This window comes from Onychomys torridus, chromosome 14 (assembly GCF_903995425.1).
Source record: "Onychomys torridus chromosome 14, mOncTor1.1, whole genome shotgun sequence".
In the NCBI taxonomy this organism is placed as follows: domain Eukaryota; kingdom Metazoa; phylum Chordata; class Mammalia; order Rodentia; family Cricetidae; genus Onychomys; species Onychomys torridus.
This window is the reverse complement of record NC_050456.1, coordinates 53,819,089-53,845,208: the sequence shown is the minus strand read 5'-3', so window position 1 is coordinate 53,845,208 and position 26,120 is coordinate 53,819,089. Positions and strand designations below refer to the sequence as shown.

Genomic DNA, 26,120 nt, shown 5'->3' with positions numbered 1-26,120 from the left:
AAGGCCTTTTCCGTCCTCAGCCTGCCCACGCCTGCACCACCACCATTGTTGGCTTCACGAGGCTGTTCTGTTTTAATGTCCCAGGCATACCATGAAGTTCCCTACACGACCTCCTTCACCTTGGCCAAACAGTTGTCCTTTTACAAAATCCGTACCATTGCCCCAGGCAAGACTCATACAGCTGCTATTGATGGTAAGTTGTTGAACTGTATCATATGCCTTCCAAGCTCAGGTTCTTTTGTGCTGTGAACTGTTAACTTTCTTAATGATATATGCATCCTCTGACTTCTCCCTAGTACTCAGTATTACCTTATTAACAAATTAGGCATTCAAGCATAGATTATTTTTTTAATGATCTTTATAAACACAAAACAAATGTGTACTTTAATAAGAACACCGCACTTCCGGCTGGAGAGATGGCTCAGTGGTTAACAGTGCTTACTTGCTGATCTTCTAGAGGACTTGAGTTTCATGTCCAGCACCCAATTTGAACTATTCATAGGTGACTATAACTTCAGCTTCAGGGGATCTGATGCCCTCTTCTTACCTCTGAGGGGACCCATACAGGGTGGCATACACACAGAGAAACACATAACATAAAGTTAATAAGTAAATAATCACTTGTTTGTTTTCTGAGGCAGGGTTTCTCTGTGTAGCCCTGGCTGTCTTAGGACTTGATCTTTAGACCAGACTGGTCTCAGACTTGGGGATCCTCTTGCATCTGCCTCCTGAGTGGTGGAATTAAAGACATGCACCATACCCAGCTATAAATACTCTTAAAAATAAAAGCCATATTTATAATTGGGACTTACTATAAGTATTCTAAATTAAGGTAGTACCCTTTTTCTGCTTTAAAAATTTTATATTAGGCTAGCCATCCACACCTCAGTTTGATCCCAGGAACCTACATGGTGAAAGAGTTTTGTTCCCTGACCTCAGCTATGACATGTGCACAATAAATAAATCTCTTTTGTGTGTGTGGTTGTTTTGTTTTAATATTGTTTGAAATATTGGAAAGAAAATGCTTTGGTCAGTTAGAAGTTCTAATTGGTCACCCTGCCTAGGTACCCTCACCTCAAGATCATGTGGATAGCTTCATATTTCTGTCTTCTAGTGCATGGAGCCTGCATTGCTGTATCGTCTCCTTCATGACCCGTTTGTGATTGGCTGTTTATTTTTGCTTCTCTCTCAGAACGAGGCCGGTTGCTGACTTTTGGCTGTAATAAGTGTGGGCAGCTGGGTGTTGGGAATTATAAGAAGCGCCTGGGAATCAACCTGTTGGGCGGACCCCTTGGTGGGAAGCAGGTGATCAGGGTCTCCTGTGGCGATGAGTTCACCATTGCTGCCACTGATGGTGAGTCGGCCTATGTATTTTCAAGCTTCCCAGACAGGTGGCTATTTTAATTCTTGATTAGGAAAGAGAAGTTTTTATCTAACTGGCATATGTTTTTATGTCCAATATAGTACATTTTTTTTACAGGACACATTTCTAGATAATGGCAGGTTTGTATTCTAAGTTCACCCGACTTTGTTTTGGTAACATTTTGGTAAAATATCTCCAGAACCATTGAGTACTTCTGTTTGTCTTGTACAGTACCATGTTGGTCCCGATCAGCATTGGCTGGCTATGTGAGATGAAGCACATAGGCAGTCTTCCAGGTGCTGTGCAGAAACATCCACCTCTTCCCAGGACTCTGTCCTCTTCTCCACCATGAGCCCATTCCTTTAAATTCCTCTCTGGACCTTGCAGCTTGTACTACCATCTCTGACCTAAAGACCTTTAGTCAACACCCCTCAGCTTGGATCACTAAAGCTACAGTGGCAATATAACCCCTGGAGTCTAGATGAGTCCTGCTATATATCTGGTGTCCTGTCGGGGTCATCAATCAGTCACCCTTTCAGTTAGGAGGGAGCAAGGGAGGGGGAGGGAGGTCACCAGCCTCAATTGGACAAGAATCAGATTTCTAGTGTTGGCACATTGTGAGTCTGCCCAGGCCTGTTCCTCTGCGGACTCCTTAGCTCAGTTAGCTCCATCCTGCACTCTCCGTGCTATCTATCCATCAGCAGATCCTATGGGCTAGCTCCAGAATGTACCCAACAACTTCTCGCTAGTACCAGACCCTCAGCTGGTCTCTGCTTCCGCCTTTGCTCTTTTGCTGTTGCTTCTCATCCTAGCCTCCGAGTTTCTCTTGAATGCCTCCTGCCCAGAGGCTCTCATGGCTTGGCACATCAGTCAGCCTTCATGGCCCCATATGACCAGGACTTCTCCTGCCACGTGTCCCTCTCTCTTACTTTGCTCCTGGGGACCTTCTTCCTCCCTGTCTGTGCAACCTTGCTGTTATGTCTGCCTGGAAACTCGCTGAGTTCAGCTAGATCTCTGCTCAGGTGTCACAGAGTACTGCTTCTCTGACCACTTTGTCTAAAGGGATGGCACGCCATCCCACTGTTCCTCATAGCCCTCATTTCCTCACCACTCCCTTCCTTCACAGCACTTACCACGATCTGAGAGGAGATGGCTGTTTGTGTCTGTGTGGTCGTTCTCGCCCGAATTCACTGGAGCAAGGACTTGGCTCTGTGTCCTGCCTCAGACCCCTTGAGTAGATTCTCTTACCTGTGTGAGTGAATGAGTGAATGAATGAATGAATGAATGAATGGCAGACATAGGAGCAGTAGTCATTTTTCCCCGGGTGGAATCAGAAAGAGTTTTTAGGCTCTTTTTAGAGAAATAGCTTTCCTCATTTGGTACATAGTAGGACATCTTTCTAGGTCCAGGGTGTAACAGTGGGATACCCACAGAATTGGGCAAATAGTGTCCTATTAATCTGCTGTTTAATTTTTTTCTAGATAATCACATTTTTGCCTGGGGAAATGGAGGCAATGGCCGCCTGGCAATGACCCCCACCGAAAGACCACATGGCTCTGATATCTGTACCTCTTGGCCTCGACCTATTTTTGGATCTCTGCATCATGTCCCAGACCTTTCCTGCCGTGGCTGGCACACCATTCTTATTGTTGGTAAGGATTTCATATATATGGAGTTGGGGTGGCTTGGACAGGATTGACCCTTACCTAAGGTACCTGTGGTGACGCTGTTGGAAACACAAGTCTCCTGAAGCAGAGCCTTTGCGGGTCTTGTGCTGGATAGAGATGCCATCAGAGTGGTGGGAACCAAGCATTTCATTTCCCACGTTAGTCATCTGCCGTTTCTTCTCTACTGAACTGTTGTTCAGGGTTGTGTAGTTCAGTGTAGCCTCAAACTCAGTACTTAGTAGCAAAGAAAAACCTTGAGTTTCTGATCCTTCTGCCTCCACCTCCTGAGCTCAGGAATTACAGGCCTATTCCACCACAATCAGTTTGGACTTTTTTTTTCTTTTGTTTCTTGAGACAGGGTTTCACTTTGTAGTCTTGGCTGACCTGGAACTCACCAGGTTGGCCTCAAACTCACAGAGATCCATCTGCCTCTGCCTCCAAGTGCTGGGATTTAATCCCCAGCTCAATAATTCTTTTAAAAGAAAATTTCCAAATGCTTTTTGCAGAAACATTATGTTGAACTCCATGATAAAAAGTCTTGGCTTTTATAAAAGCCCCACCCTTGACCAATTGAATCAGTATCTCTAGGGTGGGATTTAGGTATTGTTACTTTGTAAAGCTACCATGATACTTCCAGTGAACAGCAGAGTAGAAAACTCCCACTGCCTCATTGCCTATATAGTAGCTCAGTAAGTGTTTCACTTGTGAGACTAACTTGTAAAAAGTAAACAGTAAGTTACTGGGAGTCAGAAATGGTAGTGACTGTTTCCTGCCTGCCCTGCCTCCCTTCACTCTTCCTGCCAGTGTCTGTGTATATGTCTTACCTAGTATGTATTTCTCCCCAGAGAAAGTATTGAATTCTAAGACCATCCGTTCTAATAGCAGCGGCCTGTCCATCGGAACTGGTAAGTGATGGTGGCCCAGGTGCCAGTTTGGTCTTTGGGTTAAGAAGCTGTAATTAAGAGGGAAGGCTGTATTTTGGTGAGTGTTGCTGCTCTGACATTATCAGGGTGATATGCCTGCATCACATGTGGAAGCCGTTAAGAGGCTTGCTCCACATAGTGATGTGACATTTATATTCCTTACTATCCCATGAGCCTTTTACTTCGATGGCATTCCAGGTAGTCTAGTCTTTAAAAGCTTACAGCACTGGGTGGCAGAGGCAGGTGGATCCCTGTGAGTTTGAGGCCAGCCTGGGCTACAGAGTGAGTTCCAGGACAGCCAAGGCTGACTCACAAGATGACTGGAGTAAAGTCTCCTGTTGCCGTCCTGACAGCCTGTGTTCAGTCCTGAGAGCCACATGGTAGAAGGAGAGATCTAACCTCAGCAGGTTGTCTTCTGACCTCTACACATGCACTGTGGACACACATGCACACACAGCATAAGTTAATGCATTTGTTGGGGGGCTCTGGCACTGGGACCTGGACTTATCCCGGGTGCATGAAATGGCCTTTTGGAACACACTCCCTAAGGTGGGAAACCTTGTTCAGCCTTGACACAGGGAGGAGGGGCTTGGTCCTGCCTCAATTTAGGATGCCAGACTTTGTTGACTCCCCAAGGGAGGCCCTACCCACTCTGAGGGGTAGGATAGGGGGAGGTGAGGGGCAGGAGAAGGGGAGGGCGGGGGAACTGGGATTGGAATACAAAATAAAATTTAAAAAACTATTTAAAATAAACTTAAAAATAATGTAATAACTTTTCAAAATAATGAGCTGGAGAGATGGTTCATCAGTTAAGAGCACCTATTGATTTTACAAACAACTGGGGGTTTGGGTCTCAGCACTCAAATGGCAGCTAGCAGCCATCTGTAACTCCAGTTGCAGAGGATCTGACGCCCTCTTCTGGCCTCCGAGGGCAGTGTGTGCACATGGTACATACACATGAACACAAAATAAAACAAATCTTTTTTTTAATGATTTTTAAAAATTTAAACCCTATGTAAAAACTGTTTAGTCTCAAGTATTTGTGTAAACATTCCAGTTTGTGCAACTCTGGGAACTTTGGTAGGGTGAGTGAGTCTGTCAGATGCTCAGTCTCTCTGTGGCATAGAAAAGCTCTCTCCTTCTGTACCACACATCTACCAGTGGTTCAGAGCTCCAGCCCGGGAGGCGGTGGCGGTGGTGGTGAAGAGGAAGACAGTCAACAGGAATCTGAAACTCCAGATCCAAGCGGAGGCTTCCGAGGAACAATGGAAGCAGACCGTGGAATGGAAGGTTTAATCAGTCCCACAGAGGCTGTGGGGAACAGTTGTGGGGCTAGCAGCTCCTGTCCTGGCTGGCTTCGAAGGGTAAGTCCCTTGGAACAGATACTTCAGATAAGTCTGTAGAAGGAGCCAGTAAGGGTCGCCAAGGTCTCCGTCTCTTGTGCCCTACTAATTTAGACAGGAGATGAGGCTTCAGATTCCCATCTGGAAAGAAGGCACCACAAAGCTAATCCTATTTTCATTTCTAAGTAGAAAGGGTACAGCATGTTTAAGACAGGGTCTCATTTTGTAGCCCAGGCCAGCCTGCTTCCCAAGTGCTGGGATTAAAGGTATGAGCCACCAGTGGACCCAACTCCTCTATTCCTGTATTATTAAAGTGAACGGGGGTTGGGGATTTAGCTCAGTGGTAGAGCGCTTGCCTAGCAAGCACAAGGCCCTGGGTTCAGTCCTCAGCTTTGGGGGGGGGGGACCAAAGTGAACATAATAATTTTATATAACTACCTTTTTAAAAAATTTTTGTAACCTGTCTTAAAGATAGTTTTCATTTTTATTAGTTCTTTGAAAATTTTATGCATTCTATTTTGATCATTATTTTATTCATCCCTCTCCCCCAACTCTTCCCAGGTCTATTCCCCCTTGCTATGGGCTCACTTTGTCCCCCATTTGTTTTTCTAAGCCCATCAGGTACAGTGTGCTGCCCATATGCTCTTTTTTTTTTTTTTTTTTTTTTTTTGGTTTTCGAGACAGGGTTTCTCTGTGTAGTTTTGGTGCCTGTTCTGGATCTCACTCTGTAGACCAGGCTGGCCTCGAACTCACAGAGATCTGCCTGGCTCTGCCTCCCGAGTGCTGGGATTAAAGGCGTGTGCCACCATCACCCGGCCCCATATACCCTTGGGTGTGTGTCCCTCCACTAGAGTACTACCGGAGCTACCCCTTTAAGAAGACTGACCCTTCCTCTCCTGGCTGCTTGCAGTTGCCAGTAGGTCTTCAGCTAGGGTTAGGACTCCATCCCCACCTCTTCGTGCTGGGCTGGGATTTGGTCTGGCTTGAGCTTGCACAGGTCTTAGGCATACTGTCACAACTGCTGTGAACTTCTATGTGCAACTGCCCTGCTGTGTCCAGGGAGCAGTTTTCTTACAGTCACCCACAGCCTATGGCTCTTACAGTCTTTCTACTTCCACTATGATCCCCGAGCCTTTGGGAGGAGAGGGTATGATACAGAGGTCCTGTTAAGAGCTGAGAATTCCTCAGTCTCATTCTCTGCACCATTACCAACTGTGTGGGTCTCTGTGTTAATCACTATCTACTGCCAGAAGCAGCTCTGTGAAAGAAATGCTGGTCTCTGAATAGAAGAGTAAGTCATTAGGAGTCATTTAATACTGTATCCATTTAACAGAGTAATGGTAGTAGGGTCTCCCCTGGGGCCTGGGACCTATCCGTGCTACATTTTTGGCCCCAGTAACAGTGCCAGGTATGGGCTTCAACTTGTGGAGCAGGCCTTATATTCCGTCAGAAAGTGGTCAGTTCCTCCAGGGATGTTCATGCCCCTAGGCCCCAGTGAGCGTGTCCTGCCAGTTGTTCTAGTTTGAAGGGCTCACAGCTAGCTGATTACTTTTCCTCTCTGGTAGTGTACAGAGTAACTTGCAGCAATATAAACATTCGCCAGTAGGGATAAGACTTCTAGGGGAGCACCAACTTGGTTTCTCTGTGTTCTAGAACTTAACTATGTGATGTCTTCAGCAATAGAGTCTTTTTGTTTTCTTTTGTTTTGTTGTTGTTTTAAGCTAAATACAAGGTCTTACTTGTTTCCTCCCAGTTGTCCTAGAATTCACTGTGTAGATCCTGCTGGCCTTGAACTCACAGAACCTCCTGCCTCTGCCTCCCAAGTGAGCAATAGGATCCTACTGTCAAGTTCTGGAGGGTAACCAGGAACACTGGCTATTGCCTGTTTGTGGGTACATGGGCTCTCACTTGCCAGCATCTCCAAAAAAGGTAACCCTAGCCCTGGACCTCTTGTTAGCCTGTGGTATCTAGTAGGGCATCATTGCCCCATTAGAGGGCAACTCTCTCTATACAGGGAGGGATAGCAAACACTACAAAGAATTTTTTAAAAATCATAAGGAAACTTACTATTGTATAAGCTCCCTAAAGTATACACATAGAAAGAGTTTACTTGAAGTGTACCTGTGCAAAAATTAAGCTCAAAGATTATATACTGTCTATAGAAATGAAATATTGGTCAGTTGAAATGCCTTACTATAGAAATACAGTTTATTAAAAATAAGGTACAGTAAAAATGTGAACTATTTTACATGAAAAGATGGGATTTCTATCAGTAAGACCTTATTCTTTCAGAAACTACATTGCACAGAAGAATGTGAACTAGACTATCTAGTGATCCCTGGATTGGCGGTTATTTCTCAGAGGGATAAAATTGCTGGGTTTTATTGGTGTCCTTAACCCACCTCTTGCTTTATTCTTCTTGACTCAATCAATCACTAGTATGTGCAGCATGGCCAGCAAACATTTACAATTTATGGGTTATTTTTTTCCTGGCTGGCCTGGAACTCACTATGTAGACCAGTCTGGCTTCAAACTCATAGCCTCTGCCACCTGAATGCTGGGGTTAAAGGCATGCGCCACCACACATGGTGGAATTTTTAATTTTTTATGAAAGGGGAGGTGTGTTGGTCTTCCACTAGAACTTAACTGGTCAGCTGAGGGTAGAGAGCAGAAGCAGCAGCATGCCTCCAGCCTCAGCCTCCTGACCAGCGAAACAGTGTGTGCTGGGGAAATGAGCCAGGTACCGCTGGTCTTCAACTGAGTCTGAATCTCCATCACTGAAGAAAGGATGGCAGTGTGTTTCCGGGTTAGACAGTCTGTGTTGTTAGCCACCACTGTTGTGTCCCACTAGAGGGTGCTGATGTTACAACAGAATGACCGGAAAAGCTACAGGGGAACTTGGGAGAGTGTAGATGGCTGCAAACGAACTGATGAGATTCTTCCTTGTGGACCTAGGAGCTGGAAAACGCAGAGTTCATCCCCATGCCTGACAGCCCAACTCCCCTAAGTGCAGCGTTTTCAGAGTCTGAGAAGGACACCCTGCCCTATGAAGAGCTACAAGGACTCAAAGTGGCATCTGAGCTTCCTCCAGAACACCAGCCCCCAGCAGGAGCCTGGGTAACTGAGTTTTCTGTCTTTAGCGTCAACTAGGTAGACTGGGATTGTGAGTTCCTAGGTCCCTGGTTTCCCGGGTCCTCTATCTCCCTGGACCACTGCTACCCTGCCTCAAGTGGTTCTGAGAGCTGCTCTGTGCCTTTTAGCACCAGAGACCTGTTTCCCCCTTCCTCAGAAGTACCAAAATGGAACTGTACATTTCCAAATTAGTCTTTGTGTTGTGGTAGTTTGTTTCTTTGTGAAACAAGTTCTGTAGCCCAGCCAAGGATGAAGGATGACCGTGAACATCTCTGCTACTCCTGCCTACACCTCCCAAATGATATCACAGGCATGTGTCACACATCCAGTTATGCAGTGCTGGAGATCCAACCAGGGAGCGTGCTAAGCAAGTGCTCCACAAACAACCACAATCCTAGCCCCCAAACTCAGTTTTCATGGCACCGTGAGAGTGAGTTGAACTATGTATAAGAAGTAATGCCAGCCAGGCAGTGGTGGCGCACGCCTTTAATCCCAGCACTCGGGAGGCAGAGCCAGGCGGATCTCAGTGAGTTTGAGGCCAGCCTGGGCTACAGAGCGAGATCCAGGAAAGGCGCAAAGCTACACAGAGAAACCCTGTCTCGAAAAACAAAGGGGGTGGGGTGGGGTGAGGGGTAATGCCTGGGCCTGACATGAAAAAAGGAGAAAGAAAGAATGCCTGTAGTACTGAAGGAACAGTGCATATATATCCAACCTGGGTGGAAGTGAAATTGTGGGAAACCAACAACTCTAAACCAGGGGACATCAAGCTTCTTGTTGAGAAACCACACAGTTATCACTTGACTTTACAAGTCTACTTTGCATGGGTAACTAACATTGTAGCACAAATGCAGTCACAGATGCAGGCTGATTATCTCTTATCCAAATGCTTGGGACCCAGAAGGCTTCTAAATCTCATATTTTACTAGGTTTTGGAATATTTGCATATATAAAATGAGATATTTTAGGGCTAGGACCCAAGGCTAAACATTAATTCCTTTATGTTTCATAGAATCCTTGTAAACTTAGCATGGAGATCATTTCGTGCCTTATTTTAATGTACCTATTCTGAACTGAGTCCATCTCAGGAGCTTAAGTGTAGCATTTTCCACTCGTGATATCATATCCAGTGCTCCGACAGTTTGGGATTTAGGAACATTTAGGATTTTCATGTTAGGGATGCTCAACCTGTAATACATAATGAATGAGTGTGCCTATGTTTCAATAAAGATTTATTTACAAATTAGGTCAGAATTGACCTGTAGGCTGTTATTTGCTGATCTGATTTTTTAAATTTTTATTGATTTATTTGTTTGGTTTTTTTGTTTTGTTTTGTTTTGTTTTGTTTTTAAGCAGGGTTTCTTTGTGCAGCCCTGGCTATTCTAGAACTTGCTCTGTAGACCAGGCTGGCCTTGAACTCAGAAATCCACCTGCCTCCAAGTGCTGGGATTTTGGCTCAGACCTGCTAGTTTTTAAAAAAGTATATAAGGAAGAAAAATCCAGGCTAGAATAATTGAAAGCCTTCCCAGGACGGTGGTGACAAACCTTTAACCCTTGAAGGTGAACATTCCCCTTCCGGTGTTGGCCTTCTTAAATTGTGTTGGCAGTTTTCCTCACCCAGCTCTTCCCAAACCTCTTCTACAATATAACCACTATTTTACCAACCATGTCCTCCTCACTGTGACCACAACTTGTTCCAGAGAAATTCGTGCTTTTTCTCACTTCAGCATTTTAAAAGAGAACATATAAAAAATATTTTTGCAAAACCCTCCCAAATAGATGATTCTTATTGTAACCTAATGAGTCCTAAGCACTGAGAGTTCCCTTGTCCTCTTAGTACTAAGTGCAATTGAAATCCAGGCATCTTTCTGTTTCCCTTGCACCTCTTCTTGGGTATATTTGTCTTACTGTGTTGGTTAAAATTGGGGACCCATGGCGGATCCTGCTGCATTATCTCCTTCTTGTCCATAGCCTCCGCGGCTGAACCCTGCAGTACCGTGTACTGGGAAAGCATCGCCCTCTCCCACCTGTGCGTGCAGCACTCTGCAGGCCGAGGTCGAGAGGTTGCAAGCTCTGGTGTTCAAGTGTCTGGCTGAACAACAGAAGCTACAACAAGAAAACCTCCAGATTTTTACCCAACTACAGAAGCTGAACAAGAAATTGGAAGGAGGCCCGCAGGTAAGAGCATTCATGAGAAGAGTAATTGAATTTCTAAATCTGCTTTGAAAGTTCACAGAAACAAAATGTAAGGTGCTGAGTAGACTTGGCCCTTTGTAATTCCCTGTCTCTTAATGATGTGACTTTTATACTTGTATCCAGGAGCCTTGGACCTACCTAGTTTGGGTACCTGGATTTTATCTTTTTTAACAGCTAACTTTCATTGTTTTCTATTATTAGTTGTTTGGCTTTTATTATGAAAATGTCTAAACACTGTAATGAATGTCCTTATGCCTACCATATAGGTTCAGTAATTACTAACATCTCTCTCTTTGGCGTATACATACTTACTGTAACCATTTTATTTGTTTATTTATTTGTGCAATAATGGGGATTGAACCCAGTGTCTTGCACATGGTAGGCAAATGTTCTACTGCTGAACTACATCCCTAGCCCTTGATGAACCATCTTGAAGTAGCTTCTAGAAATGATGTACGGCTGCGAATGGCTCAGCTGAGTAAAGCATTCGCCACCTAGACCTGAGATCTAAGTTCAACCCCCGAACCCACAGCGGTGGGAGAGAGTCAGCTGCCAAGCAAGGGTGTCCTCTTCCTACACACTCAGAGTGGCATGAGCACACCCATGCTCTCTTCTGGAAACTGAAGTTAGAATTATGGCTTTACTGTGTTCGTGTTAAATAGTTTGGGAAACGCATTTTGCATATGCTGCTTCTTGGTATCACTCCATCTTGACTCAGCTCTGAGTGAGGGAAGAGTCATTCCTTGGCTTGTCTTATGTGAGTTTGGACTTGTAACTTTGTGAACAACCCACTCTATATGGTTGTTTTAAAGATTAAGGGAAACGCCGGGCAGTGGTGGCACATGCCTTAAATCTCAGCACTCGGGAGGCAGAGCCAGGTGGATCTTTGTGAGTTCAATTAAGGGAAACAATGTCTATGAAATACTTCAGAAGGTAATGTACATTCTTGAGATAAGATTGGCAGTGGTAGCAGGCACAAAGATTGATTTATCCAGGACTGTTGAGGGTTTTTTGTTTATTTTTGCTTTTTAAGACAGGATCTCACTATGTAGCCCTGGCTGGTCTGGAACTCACTATGTAGACCAGGGTGGCTTCAAACTCATGGAGACAGATCCTCCTGCTTCTGCCTCCTGAGTGCTGGGATTAAAGGCATGCACTACCACCACCAGCCATTTCACTTTTCACACTGCATACCCCAAACCCCGTGGCCCTGGGCAAACCAGAGCTAGTTAATCTACCTGCATAAATGTAAAGATGGAGACTGTTTCCAAGAGTGCCACCTGAGCCTTCCACAAGACCGGGACAGCAAATCCTGAGAGACTGTACTATATTGAAAACACGGGCTGGAGAGATGGCTCAGAGGTTAAGAGCACTGGCTGCTCTTCCAGAGGACCTGAGTTCAATTCCCAGCAACCACATGGTGCCTCACAACCATCTGTAATGAGATCTGGTGCCCTCTTCTGGCCTGCAGACATACATGCAGACAGAACACTGTATACATAATAAATAAATAAATCTTTTTAAAAAGAAAAAAGAAAAAAAAGCACAGTCCTGAAGTGCCATGACCAGTAGCATCATTACTAATGTGGAACTGCTTTGTCTGGACAGGTGGGGACGCATTCCAGAGGAATTCAGACAGCAAAGGAAGAAATGGAAATGGATCCAAAGCCTGACTTAGATTCAGATTCCTGGTGCCTCCTTGGGACAGACTCTTGTCGGCCCAGCCTCTAGTCTCCTGAGCCCAGACAGCCCTCAGGAAACTGGGACCCAAGAACTTCACCGCACACTTCCCGAGTGCAGAGGGCAGCTTCCCTGGCTTTCTTCACTTGCAGACACGAGCGAGCGAGCGAGCGCAGGGCAGAGGGAGGCTCCAAAGCACTCTCCTTGTGCTCTTGGAGAGTGGTGTTGCCTTTTAGATAGGATCTAGGAGTGACGTTATTGTTTTGGAGAATGGAAGGGTCCTGTGGCCCAGCTTTGTCGTCAGTGACTGCCGTAGCAGCAGCAGCAGCAGCAGTAGCAGCTCTGTACCTCATCTTTTGATCCCGAAACTCTGAAGAGGAGACACAGTACTCACCTGAATTGTGCTGGGAGCAGCTCGTATCCCATTTATCACTTTCATCATTAATTGGAAGTTGCCTTGGGAATTTAGCACCAGGCATTGCACCTCTGGATGGAGGAAGGAAAATGTAAAATCGGAGTGGGCTGTGACCAGGCCTGGCCTGCCCTGGGTCCTCCAGAGAGTGGTAAAGTACCCAGGAAATGTACTGGCAGAGTCAGTGTAGAGTTGTTTCAGGAAGTCCAGTTACTTCATGCAGCTGAGTGCTTTATGAGGAAAGCTTAGTTCGCTTTCACTGTGGAGGTTGCTTGAAACATCATCATCGAGGAGCAGAGAAAGGGCTGGTCCCTTGTCACAGCCACCAAGCTTTCAGGCTCCGCTTAGTACAAGGTGGGATTTCCCAGCTCTGGAGGATTCCTCCAAGAGAGGAGGTATCTAAGGGAATTACGCCAGCAGGTAATAGGTGAGCTGTGGGAGAGAGGCAGGAGGGAAGGAAGTCTTCTGCCCCTGTGAAGGCTTCTTTGTACCTCTAGTGTCAAGACTTAGGGTCTGACTGGGATAAGTAGCCCCAGGCACCCCTTTCTATGTCTAGTCAGTATTTTTCCTCGTTGGTGTGTTTTGAAGCCATATCATACCCAGTAAGTCAGTATCATCTTCCATACTTGAGTGGCCCAAAGCCAGCACCCAATCCTTGGGGTCCCAAAGCCTGACAGGTAGACCCTGCCAAGTGAGAGGAAAATGACTGCAAGCCCACTTCTGCTGTGTTCTTGTGGAGAGGAGCCAGCTACCTTCCCCAAAGACAGGACGTGTCCTAGAAGAGCCAGCCTTCTAGGCAAGCATCTGACGGTTTCCCTTAAATGTGAGCCTGTGCTTCCACCAAGTCTAATGAATTGCTTGTGTTTGGGGCCACAGCAGCTGCTTTGCTAAGTAGTGCCACATCCTCCATGCTGCATACAGCTAAATTAACATTGATTCATTTAACCAAAGCCAAAAAAAAAAAAAAGGTTTGCTGTCTGTGTTAATATTGCAGGAGGACTTACCTGTGCGGGAGACATTTTGCCATCCCCTAAACCGGTGTTGTAGAGGTTGGTGCTGGGAGGAACCATCTCTGGGGCTAGGCAACTGTCCAATGGGATCATTGCTGCCCCATTGTTTTCTCAATTCTGAGAAGTCTAGTACAATAGTACTGATGTAATTGCTGAAGCCTTTTCCAGAATAAGGGAAGGCCCAATCCTGATGTAAGGTCACAAGTTAGGGGTCTGGCCATTGGCTGTAAACCCTGTCAGAGAGTTTTGGTTCATCATGTCAATGCAACTTTGGTTTTCTTCAGGACTGGCTGGCCTTTCAAGGTCCTGTATCCTTATGCTTACCATCTCAGCAGGCCTGAGAGGCGGGGTTTAAGCTCTTCATTATGAGCATTGCTTCTGCTTGGGAGCTGAGGGGCATGGGCATGTTGCTGACTGTGGAGAGACAGTGAGTGTTGAGGTGGGCAGGAGCCCAGGGGAGTCAGTCTCTAGCAGAGCATGGTGGTCGTTTTTTCTAGTATGTTGCCATGGAAAGTCCAGGTTTGCTATTAATCCAGCTGAGAATCTAAGTTCTGTGCCTTAGAGATAATTTGCACTTTCCAGAATTGTGCCTAAGACAGCCATAAGATTTTTTTTTTTTTTTTTTTTTTTTTTTTTTTCCCACCAAACAGCTATGCAAACAGAAAACAGTTCCAAAGTGGCAGCTGTGCACTGGGTTAGGAAGACACAAGACAGCAGAAATGTCTTCAGTGGTTTCCTCCAACTAAACCTTGGTCAGCTGTCCTGCTTGTCCTCTCTGCAGTGTCTGCCGCTTTCCAGTACTGTTGCTCTGAGTTACAGTGTAGCCTGCGCTGAGCCTCTGTGCCAACACTTGCTGAAAACCCAGCTTATTGTTAGCCAGATGCTGGAAAGGGGAGGGTGGAGTGGTGTGGCATTTCTGTTTCCAATAAACATTTAAACTCTCAGCTAGTGCTGTGCTTCAGTAAGCCTGTATACCGCCTCCGTCACTGGAGACAAACACCCACTGTTCTAGGCTTGGGAAACCTTGGATTCTGTGAGTCTTCTATAAATAAATAGTAATAATGAAAAAAAAAGGTTCTTTTAACAGAAACAATGCAAGAGATGTTACACAGGAATTACCTCTGCTGTTTTCCAGTCTCATTCTTGACAGAAAAATCATTTTTGCTGCTACAGCTCCCCCTCCCCCACCCCAAAAAAGTGTGAAAATGCAGAAAGTAGAGAGGGAGGAAAGAGACAGGAGAAGAAGGGCCTGGGCTAGCAGGGTAGCTCAGCAGCAGGTCAGAGGGGCTCGCTGGGCAAGCCTCTGACCTGAGTTCCAGCTACGGGATCCACAGAGCTGCCTCTGACCTCACACGCTGGCGTGTGCGCGCCTGCGCTCATGCACAGCAAGCACATGCGCAGCAGGGAGAGGAATCACCTTCTTATCTCCTTGGTCCTGATGGGAAGACTTCTCCAAGTGAGCATGCCAGCCTGGAAAACTCCCTCAAGGAAACGGAGTTGCATTTGGTTCTCCTTGGCATAACAGCTGTTACTTTTCTTGGCTGAGCATTGCACTACAGTTTAAGGTGAAGAGCTCCTAATGCTCAAATTTCATCTGGTTGTTATCTATTCAGGAACGGTCACGATAGGAAGAGCAGCCCGGAGAAAACCGGGTATTTTAGAGAAAGTCCTTCACACGAGATTCCCCAGGCCTCAGAGGAAGTACCTGTCAGAATAGCAGGAAGGTGGGGTGGCCTCTAGTGAAGACTGTGAGAGTGATTAACTGCCGACATAAACATTGCTGATCATTAAACCTCACAGGCCCTGGGCTGTGGGGAGGAAAATCTGTCCCAGCCCTGCTTGCCATCTGTGTAGCTGTGAAGGGTGATCAACTGAATGAAAGCCACTGTTGACCAGGGGACTGTGCTGTGTGGACTAGGGAATCTTGCTCAGCATGTCAGCACACATTTCTAAATGAAAAGAGCTACCTTGTGAGTTTCCCACAGCTTTTTGAACTTTAAAATGTATGTTTACAACATGTGCTTAAAGTAACAGAACATGGACCTTTACAAGCAGCATCTATGTGACCTCTAGCCAGGAAGAGGTTCGAGGTTGTTAAAACAGCTCTTACCTCCCTGAGCCAAAGCTAGCTAAATTCAGGACTGATAAAGACTGAGGTCGAGGCAACACAAAGACATGGGGTCTTGTTTTCTTTCTTTGGCGACTTAAGAATGAATGACTGCTCATGTCTGTAGAAAGACCTGCACACCATTGTTTCCCCTTGAGGACTCTGAGCTGGGACCCCAATAACATTGTGGGATCCCAAATCCATCATTCTCAACTGAGGGAGTGGCAGCAGGTGAGCCCCTGCCAGTGTGTCCTGTGTAGGTTACTGCCCAGGGTTTCCAGTCTTCCAGTTTGTCAAGACGGACTCCTAATCTCAAGTTCTTAAAGTCGAACATATTTTTGAATGCTTCCTAACAAAGCATCTGGGGTGGGGTGGGGTGGGGAGCTGAAGAGATGGTTCTGGGGTTAAAGAACTTGGGTGGTACACACCTTTAACCCCAGCACTCAGGGGGCAGAGGTAGGTGAATCTCTTGAGTCTGAGGCCAGCCTGGTCTATAGGGTGAGTTCCAGGACAGCCAGGGCTACACAAAGAAACCCTGTCTCAAAAAAAAGAACCTGGGTTCCCAGCACACACCTGGTGGCTCACAACCATCTGTAACTCCAGTTCCAAGGTGTCTGACACTCTCCTGACTTCTGCAGGCACCAGGTGGACAGTCAAAACACTCATAAGATAACCTTTAAAATTTCTGAACATCTATGGGGATGTAACTTAGTGACTTTAGCCATGGCTTAATGTCTGTTGCTTTTAACATGGAGCAAGGAACCTCGTATACTCCTCAGTAAACTGGCCTGGGGGAGAGGCATGTCAGGCTAAATATCCAGTGGTCCTAGGAGCTTAAGCACTCTTCCTAAGCTGCCCAAGCCCACTAGTTGAAGGCTAATGTGAAGCAGGCGCTGTCCTCACCGTTAAGGAGACCTGATCCTTTCAGAGTTTAAAATACAGCTGTGACTCTAATCGCAGGGCTATGAAACTGCGTATTATCCACGCTTGCCTAAATGGGATCTGCTGCCTCAACGTACCCTGACAACCTAGTGTCTAGGCAGCTTCTTTCTTTAACATATGAGATGCCTTTAAAAAGAACAAGTACAGAGAAGAAAAATTGTGTTTTCTCTTCGTCTCTACCTTGTAAAGTGCAAAAGATGTTTCATTATACAGTGCACCACAGGGAAGCTTTAGGATACACTGGGCCCCTAATGTTACATACTTTTGTTGGCTTTCGGCCAGGAGCATGGGCCATGGAGGCCAAGGATAGATTTCCATTAATAATGCCTCACAGCACAGTCTTACTATCTTCTATAAGAGTTACCATCTGTATGACAGTGACCCTCTGACTTCAACTCACTCCTCTTTATACCCCTACTTTGAAGAGTAGGAAGGGCTAACAGCAGAAACCCTGGACACATGCCATGGCCAGAAAACAGCTGAGCACAGGCACAAACCGTGGTCGGGCTCAGGAGAAGAAAGCTTTAATGCAGCCTCACTGGCCAGTGTCCTCACCCACCAATTCTCCAGGCAAGAACATAAACACACAGCCATGGTTAGGATCCAGGGAGAAGAAGCTGGGGCTCCCACCTGCCTCCTTTTGCTCGGCAGGCGGGTCCTGCCGTCTGGAAATGTTCTCTTTTCTCCCTGCTTCCTGGCACTTGTCCTCTGGTTGACTGCTGAAGGGAAGCACGGCCTTCTGACTAAGCAAGGCCCTCTCGGCTGGCACGCCTCCTTGGAGGCGGAGGACGGTTCTTGAGGGTCTTACACTTAGGTATGTGTCGTTCAGCCACCGTGGGAGCAAAATGGCGGCTGCAGTGAGGACACTGGACATAGTCTGGGTTTTCTGCAGGCAGGACGGGAGGCAAGTCTGAGGGATTCCCACCTCTGGCAATGACCTGCTGGACCTGTCGAGCATGGCGGAGGGTCCGGATAAAAGATTCATGCTTCTGTCTCCAGGTGCTCTTCCGAGGAGGTTCAGTCTGTAAGGGGAAAGGAACATGGAGCCTTCAGCCGCCTGGATCTCTCCTTTGCTGGGGCTCCATGAGAACAATAGGGGTGTGAAAAGGTCCTCAAGATCGAAGAGCAGAAAAGGAGAGGAGTCATGACTGACCCGACGGCACCCAGGCCCAGCCCAAGAGCCTCCGAGGGGGTCCTACCTGGAGGCCCAGCATCCTGCCACATCCCCTAGAGGGTTGGGTGAGGTAGAAAGGAGGAAAGTGTGGAGATGAAAGCAAGCAGAATTTAAGGGCTTCTCTCCTACCCTATGGATCCAGGTGCCCAGCACCCCAACTACCCTCCCATGAAAAGAGAGGCTTGTTCCCTGGAAAAATTGAACTAGATAATTTTGGGGGGTATTTTTGTTTTGTTTTGTTTAAGATTTATTTATTGTGTATACAGTATTCTGTCTGCATGTATACCTGCACACCAAAAGAGGGCAGCAGATCTCATCATAGATGGTTGTGAGCCACCACGTGGTTGCTGGGAATTGAACTGAAGATCAGCCACTGCTCTTAACTCTGAGCTATCTCTCCAGCCAGAACTAGATAGGTTTTAAAGATACCTATTTATTTATTTTTATTTTATTTGCATTGGTGTTGTGCCTGCATGAGGGCATCGGATCCCCTGGAACTAGAGTTACAGACAGTTGTGAGCTGCCATGTGGGTGCTGGGAATTGAACCTGGGTCCTTTGGAAGAGCAATCAGTGCTCTTAACCACTGAGCCATCTCTCCAGCTCCTTAAAGACATTTTTTTTTTTTAACTTCAATTTGAGTCTCCCTCTGTGTGTATGCCATATGTGTGTAAGTGCCCGTGAATGAAGGCCTGGAGAGGGTGTCCGATCTCTTAGAGTTACAGGTGGTTGTAAGCCATCTGAAGTGAGTGTTGGAAATTGAACTTAGATCCTCTGAAAAGCAGTAAGCACTCTTAACGATGGAGGCAGCTCTCCAACTCCTAGATGGGTTTTAGTTCAGAAAATCCATCCCAGGATAAGGAACAGGGTTCGTCTCGGCACTGATGGTGGGGAAGCCTGAGCAAGAGAACCCAGCAAACATGCAACTGTCAGGCTGCTTTCCAAGATTAGCTCCCAGAGTCCCAGGAACTGGTATCTTCTTGGGAGGGACAACAGTTCTCTGAATTCACACAGTAGCCAGAAATGAACCTTCCGACACTGGCTTTGGGGGCTCACAATTACAGGGCTCACTTGATAAGTATGAAGCCATTTAGTGAATAAACCCACTAAGGCTTAAATGAACAGCAGGGCGTAGTGGCGAATGCTTTTAAATCCATTACTCAGCAGGCAGAGACAGGAGGATCTCTGTGAATTCAAAACCAGCAGGACTAAATAGTGAGATCCTGTCTCAAATCAAAAACAAAAAGAAAAACACCAAATGAACAGGCAAGGATTATCAGAGCTTTGATAAGAGCTTAACTAAGAGCTGGGCGGTGGTGGCGCACACCTTTAATCCCAGCACTCGGGAGGCAGAGCCAGGCGGATCTCTGTGAGTTCTAGGCCAGCCTGGGCTACCAAGCGAGTTCCAGGAAAGGCGCAAAGCTACACAGAGAAACCCTGTCTGGTGGCGGGAAGGGGGAACTTAACTAAAGAGAAAAGGTCCCCAAAACACAAAAACAAAAATTCAGGAAACTGAAACACACACACAAACACACACACAAAAAAACCATTTTAACAGAAAAATACAGTAATCAATAAAGCATTAAAAGATATTCTGTCCAGAGTATAGAAATAACTCAGCAGTTAACAGCACTGGCTGTTTTTACAGAGGACCCACATTTGATCTCCAGGGCCCAAGTGGATCCCATGCCTCCTCCTGGCCTCCTTGGGCAATGCATACACATGGTGCAGACATACACACACGCAAAACACCCATATACATAAAACAAAAAGAAATACTTTAAAAAATAAAAGTTTTGTCCATAAAAGGAGTGTATTATGAAAGATGAACAATCAGAGAAACAAACTAACAATAACTATAACTCAAAAGTCTGTAGTCAAAACTCAGAAGTACTACAAAATAATAAAGAAAACCTCTCCACATGGAAAGAAGAGAGCAGATGGAAAGTAGAAATGATTGGGAAACGAGTCCAGAGAGTTCAACATGTGAGCAAACTTGTTCCAAAAAGGACAGAAAGTCGGAGAGGAAGTTATTAAATAATATAATTAATATTTGTAGAATCAAAGATCACAAATCTTGAAACTGAAGTGGCTTACCAAAACTCCAACATGATCACTGTGAAATCTTTTAATTTTGGAGTAAAGAAAACCCTGTCAGCTTTTGGGAATGAAACAAAGTAGGTTTCATAAAATGCATCAGGAATCAAAACATTAGATTTCTCAACAATAAACACTGGATGCTAAAAGCTAGAAAGAAGTAACATCTGAAAAGCTCTAATAAAGCAAGGAATCATGAAATGTTTCTTTTCTTTTTTCATAACTTTTATTACATTTGTTTTTTGACAATTAAAAAAAAAGAGTTCTAATAAAGGGCCAGGCATGAAGGCGGAGGCAGGCTGATCTCTGTGAGTTCCAGGCCAGCTAAGGTTACATAGTGAGGCAATGTCTCAAAAAAAACGAAGTTCTGGTAAAATCATTTCCTGCCTAGATTTCTATACCCAGCCAAATCATCAAATAGGAAGCATTTATGTAGATGTTTTCTTAATTCCATGAATAAGAATACACCACCTATGCATGTCTCTGGGTAAGCTTCAGCAAAACAAGCAGGCAGACAAGAAAAAGACAGGACCAACACAGAAGAGAAGCAGAGGGAAGTTCCAAAGCCACAGAAGAACCAGGCCAGCTGGAACAGGAGGAGAACGAGAAGTTTCCAGAACGGGTCGAGGGCACCTCAAACTGATGTGTTATCAAAAGAGTCTGGCACTTAGAAAAAAACCAATTCCTAACATCCAGTAGATCAGTTAGGGGAAGTTTATAAGTATAGATTCACAGCAAATGAAGGAGATGGAAAGTAAGTCATAGATTAACCCCGAGAACATGTGGGCAGGAGCAGAATTTGTTCACCAGTGAAGAGATGTAGACTGGTACAAGGATCCTGTAAAATCCCACTGTTTTAAATCAGAAGTGTGATCAACTAGAGTGGAAAGAAAAATAATAATGGAGAAGGCAAGGGGGAGAGGGATTTGAAACAGAGCTTCTTCACCTGTGAGGATAAGCAGCCATCCGAGAACATGGAAGGTTGGCAAATTAAGAAAATAAGCATATTATTTAGAAACATGGAAACGCATGCCAGAAGACGTCTCACACAACTGAGACTCAAGTAGAGACCAGAGAAGGATGAAGTAAGGCTGAATTATAGCTGGGCAGCGGTGGCACATGCCTTTAATCTCAGCACTCGGGAGGCAAAGCCAGGCGGATCTCTATGAGTTCGAGGCCAGGCTGGTCTACAGAGCCAGATCCAGCACAGGCACCAAAAACTACACAGAGAAACACTGTCTCAAAAAACAAACAAACAAACAAACAAGACTGCATTATAGATCATTTAGTACCACACAGTTTTAAAAATGTGTATAATTAAGTATCTAAAATAAAATTGGGGCCAGCAAGATGGCTCAGTGGGTGAGGGTGCCTGTCATGGAGCCTAATGACCAGAGTTTAATTGCCAAGACACACACACACACATACACACACACACACACACACACACACACACACACACACACACACACGGGGGGGGGGGGGGGGACCAACTCCCACAAGACCTCTGATCAACAGGCATGCGTGCACACCCACAAACACAAAATAAATAATAATAGTCTTCCAGAGAATATAGAGGACAAACACCTCTTGGTGAGAGGTGATAACAAGGAATTGCTATCAAAGGAAAAGCACGCTCTCCCAGGCGTATCTTACTGATCCAGAAGACAAAAGAACGGGTGTTGAAAGATGGCCCCAGGAACCTTCAAAGAATTCATCCAGAAGGACCTTCTTGGGTACAGTAGCTGTGTTTTCATCCTGTATCATACTGAAATGTTCCTTAATGCCTTAGGCTCAATGACATGTGTGGGCTCCCGCCTCACATGCTGACAGTCTGGTAGATATGGTTTATGTCTGCTGGACGTTATATGAATATTAAATGACTTAGAGAAAGCCCAGATTTCAGAGTAGATGGGGGGGGGGAATGGCAAGAAGCTGCAGCCACTTAGCTCAAAAATGGCACAGAGCTCTGGAGTGAGGCTTGAGACACTCCCAGGGTAGGGTGCAGCTCAACTCAAGTCCTTTCTGCCTTGTGTCCCAGTGCGGCCCACGACCTCCAACCAGTCCGCTCAGAGCCGGGGTGTGTTCTTTAGCTTGAGTGCTACTATATTTAGGACTTACAAAGCAGAAGGTTCTTTTCCACGATGGCCCCAAATAAGTTATGATAGGCCACAGGGAATCCCCAGTGAATTACTGGGTTGACCAAAGAGGAAAGGATAGTAACTGGTCACCCTGTCATTAGCTGTCAGAGAAAAATGCTGACTTCTTGTTGGAAGCTGGATTTTAGGAACATTATCTCTGGATACTCAAAAAACATTCTTGTGGTGATCTCTCTAATTGTACTGAGAGAAAACACTATAATTACAAGTTATCTTCGAACATCCATCACATCAGTGGGTGTTTTTAAAGGCTCCAGCAAGGGGACATTTTAAACTGTAAAGTCCTGATAAGAGAGAATTGGGAGCTGGGTGTGGTGACCCACGTGTCTAATCCCAGCACTTGAAAAGCAGACGGGTGAGTTTGAGTCCAGTCTGTGAGTTTGAGGCCAGTCTAGTCTACATAGGGAGTTCTAGGCCAGCCTGCAAGGAAGGGGAGGAAGGGAAGGGGAGAGAGAGGAGGAGGAGGAGGAAGAGAGAGGAGGAGGAAGAGAGAGAGCCCATGAGGGCACACATGCTCTGGGAAGAAAGGAAACCAAAATATGTTCTATTTTTTCCCAGACTGTTAAGAGTTATAGGGGGGCCTTTGAGATCATCTAACATGGGTTTTTCCCACCTCCGATCATCTTATTCTTTAATATTTTTCTTTAAATTCATGACCCCACAGAAATTACAGGCTTAATATGATTTTCTAAAGTAAACATTGTGGAGAAACTCTTATTTCACAAACCAAGTAGCATACCCTTGAAGGCTGGCTATGGGGCAACCGTCTCCAGGTGGGTCTAAATTAGCCTGTAAAGTCCTCAGTCCTATCAGCGAGGTGGCATCAATCTCTAATGGTTTCCACTAGGGTTTTTCTAAAACGAAGGGTGTTTGGGAGAGAGAGCTTTTTTTAAAAAGAAGGACTTTATCCCTATGGTGTTAATACTCTAACTGGAGGAAGGGTACAAACTTACATGTGTTTCTTGAATTTACTAAGAAAGTACACTGAAACTGAGCTCACCTTTAAAGAGTAGGTACAACTGAGCATGGTAACAAGTGAGAGAATGCAAGGAATTCTCATAAGTCAAGAAAATATGTGTCTTGTAGTTGTTTTAACATAAAATGCGAGTTTTAAAAATTTTGTTTCTATGATTTTTTTCCTTCAGCAAACATGAATTCGTTTTACAATAATCAAAAGGACATATATTTTAAAGTCTAGATTATGGAGTCAATTCTAGTAAGATTTAAATACTGACCCCCACCTCATAAAGGTGTAAAGATAGGAACCAACTCAAGAGCAGGGGCTATTGATCAGCAATAGACCGTTTATCTGGTACCCACAGGTCCCCGAGGACAACACGAAAAGATAGAAATCTACTTGAACTGTTAAAGCCGTGTGTGTGTGTGTGTGTGTGTGTGTGTGTGTGTGTGTGTGTGTGTGTGTGTGTGTGTTTAGGGGATGTCTGAGCCTTGAGTTTTGAAACAATGAGAGGCAACAAGATTCTCACAGAATTGTGGGGCTCCTGTGAAAAGCTCTGATCACGGAGACTAGCAAAGGGAAGCTGCGATTCTCCCCTCCGTCCCAGTTCCCAGATGAGAACCGGTGGGGACATAGCAGGCCGTTACAGGACCCACCCCCTAAAATCACATCTAGGAGACTTCCATTACCTTGGCTGGGTCCGGCCCCTTCCAGTTCAAGTACTGCTCTAGTTCTGTGCCCTTAGCCCGGGCCCTGGAGGAGTCGAACACTTTCCTCTTGGCCCCTTGCGCCCTGCCACAGACGGTGGAGTGTCTCTGCAGCCGGAGTAAAAGGAACGAGCGACCACAGTGGCCGCACTTGCCCAGCTCTGGCTCTTCTGTGGAGGCGCTGGACCCTGACGAGTCTGGCCTTCCGGGCGGGCACGATGCCCGCAACGCGCTGCCCGGCTCTTCCGAAGGCTGAGAGATTTCGTCTGCCGACGGCCCTGCGTCTGGGATTCTGTTGTTGCTCGCCATCAGCCTGTCCCTTTTGAACCTCTGGACTTCATAACCAGAGACCGGACGTGGACTTGAGTTTGCCTGAGCCCGTTCACGAGGCTGATCCTCTCTGCTGCTTGAGCAGACAGCCTCAGAACTGACCTCAGGGGAGAAGCTGGGTGTGTGTGTGGCCTTGCTGCTACCGTCCCTGACTCTCCCCCCAGGTCCTGTGGTTCTTCGTAGCCCTGTCTCTTCATTTCCCGGGGCCTGTTTCTGTTCCTTCCGAATCCTTCGGAGACCCTCTTCGGTCTTCTTCAGCTTCTCTCTCAGGAGGATCTCCTTCCTTCGGATTTCCTTCCGTAAAGTCTCCCCGGCAGCTTCTAGTCTTTGGATCTGTGTCCACTCGGTCCTGTGGAGCTCTGCCATGACCTTCTCTGCCCGCACAGAGGCACACATAGACGGATTCACCCAGCTCCTCAAACCAAAGTCGCTGTCTGAAAACTCAGGGAGTCTTGGGTAGACGTTCTGGTCCCCATCCGTGCCTGCCTCTCCTGTATGGGACTTCCGGTGGACCATGGGCTTCAGTGGGTATGCCCGATCCACTCCAACTCGTTTCTTCCTAAAGGGAATGAAGTCCTGGTTGTTTGCTTTGGGATACCGGGGTTGAGGGCTTGACAAGGAACACAAACCCTTTCCTTGGCCCTGGGGATTGCTTCCTGAGCTTTGCTGGCTGGCACTGGCTCTGTGGGGAGGACAGGAGTGCCTCCGGGCTTTTGTGCGGACCTTCCTTTTGGGGTGAGTGGAGACATCCTCCCCTTGCCCCAGGTCTGTGCCGCTCCAAAGCTTCTGCTGGAAACTGTTCCTCAAGTGTCCCATCGAGGATCGCTGGGAAGAGTCACCTTGTTCACAAGGGTCGTGCTTAGCTGAGTGGAGCCCTGGCGCTTCTGTTTTATTATGTGGGAACATAACGCCCACAGGCAGATGGGGAGCCAACTGGAGACCAGCCATTCAGGGCCTGGACCGAAGCCTAGGGGAGATTCAAAACAGATCCATGTGAAGAATGTGTCTGAGGCTCACTCCCGGCTGCTAGAGTAAACTGTGTGTACATTTGCCCTACCCACGTTCCCTTTAAACGTTTCTCGGGACTGTAGTGCAGGGCCCAGCCACGACTTTCCTTCAAGAAGCATTGAGTGAGTGATGACGGCGTACCAAACATTGTTAAGTCCCGGGACCAAAACATGGACGGGACCCAGGTGCTCTGCCACTGGCTTTCCTCCACACTGGTATCGGATCTGCCATGCACTCTTACGGAATGGGTGGAAAGAGCCTTAGATCATCGGTGACAAAACAAAACAAAAACAAAACAAAACCCAGGCAACCTGCTCTTCCTTGCCCCGGTTCTTGTAAACTACAGAGTCCGCTCTGAATCCAGTCCCACATTTTTACAGGGGGAGGAGAAGAGTGGCCTGGAGACAGGGCCTGGCACCGAGCTCTCCCAGGGCTTTCCCTCTGCTGGGGACTGCCAAGAACTCGGGGCCGCCCCGACTTGAAGCAGGTGCTTGGATGGCAAACCCTGATTCAAAGGCGCCCTCTGGCACACACTGCACCCGGCACCGGTGTGTAGAGGGAGGGTGGGGTGGGGTGACACCTGACCGCCCCAGCCCGCTTTAGATCCGGAACTCGGAAGTCACGTTCTGTCCCAGAGGGTCAAACCGTAACCCTCACTGGGGACTCGGCCTCTAGCGATAAACTCTCGCTCTCCAGTCCCCGGGGAGGTCGTGGTATCGATTCCGTGTCTCCCTCTCCTTTTCGCGTACCTGAGGCGCTTGGGGGCCGCTCCTGCTCGGGATAAATCCCCAAGATCTAGTTTCCCACACCTGACTAAACCCAACCGCCGTCCGCGCAGGCGCTGTCTGTCCACCTCCGTTATCCCCGTTGCCTGGAGACCAGAGCGCCGCCTCTGGTTGCCACCTTCCAGCCCCAGA

At 46.5% G+C, this 26,120-nt stretch overlaps 2 protein-coding genes and 1 long non-coding RNA gene across 3 annotated transcripts in view; 1 reads left to right on the top strand and 2 right to left on the bottom strand.

Moving 5' to 3' along the window:
• Window positions 1–2,610, bottom strand: part of LOC118595379 — a 29,414-nt gene extending 26,804 nt beyond the window's left edge. The window contains exon 1 of the long non-coding RNA XR_004946520.1: window positions 2,497–2,610. This is a non-coding gene — a long non-coding RNA (uncharacterized LOC118595379). The remainder of the gene's footprint in view (window positions 1–2,496) is intronic.
• Nek9 (NIMA related kinase 9) overlaps window positions 1–14,345 on the top strand; it is a 40,049-nt gene extending 25,704 nt beyond the window's left edge. The window contains exons 15-22 of the mRNA XM_036205828.1: window positions 85–193; window positions 1,193–1,354; window positions 2,845–3,015; window positions 3,876–3,935; window positions 5,115–5,317; window positions 8,252–8,413; window positions 10,397–10,603; window positions 12,230–14,345. Coding sequence (XP_036061721.1) covers window positions 85–193; window positions 1,193–1,354; window positions 2,845–3,015; window positions 3,876–3,935; window positions 5,115–5,317; window positions 8,252–8,413; window positions 10,397–10,603; window positions 12,230–12,352 — 1,197 coding nt within the window. The 3' untranslated portion in view covers window positions 12,353–14,345. The remainder of the gene's footprint in view (window positions 1–84; window positions 194–1,192; window positions 1,355–2,844; window positions 3,016–3,875; window positions 3,936–5,114; window positions 5,318–8,251; window positions 8,414–10,396; window positions 10,604–12,229) is intronic.
• Window positions 14,346–17,280: 2,935 nt separating this feature from the next.
• On the bottom strand, window positions 17,281–26,043 carry Zc2hc1c (zinc finger C2HC-type containing 1C). The gene is made up of 3 exons (XM_036205457.1): window positions 25,953–26,043; window positions 23,848–25,162; window positions 17,281–17,794 (listed from the first exon to the last, which is right to left on the bottom strand). Exons 2-3 carry the CDS (start codon window positions 25,141–25,143, stop codon window positions 17,516–17,518), a joined length of 1,575 nt encoding a protein of 524 aa, XP_036061350.1. The 5' UTR covers window positions 25,144–25,162; window positions 25,953–26,043; the 3' UTR covers window positions 17,281–17,515.
• Between the last annotated feature and the right edge of the window lie 77 nt (window positions 26,044–26,120).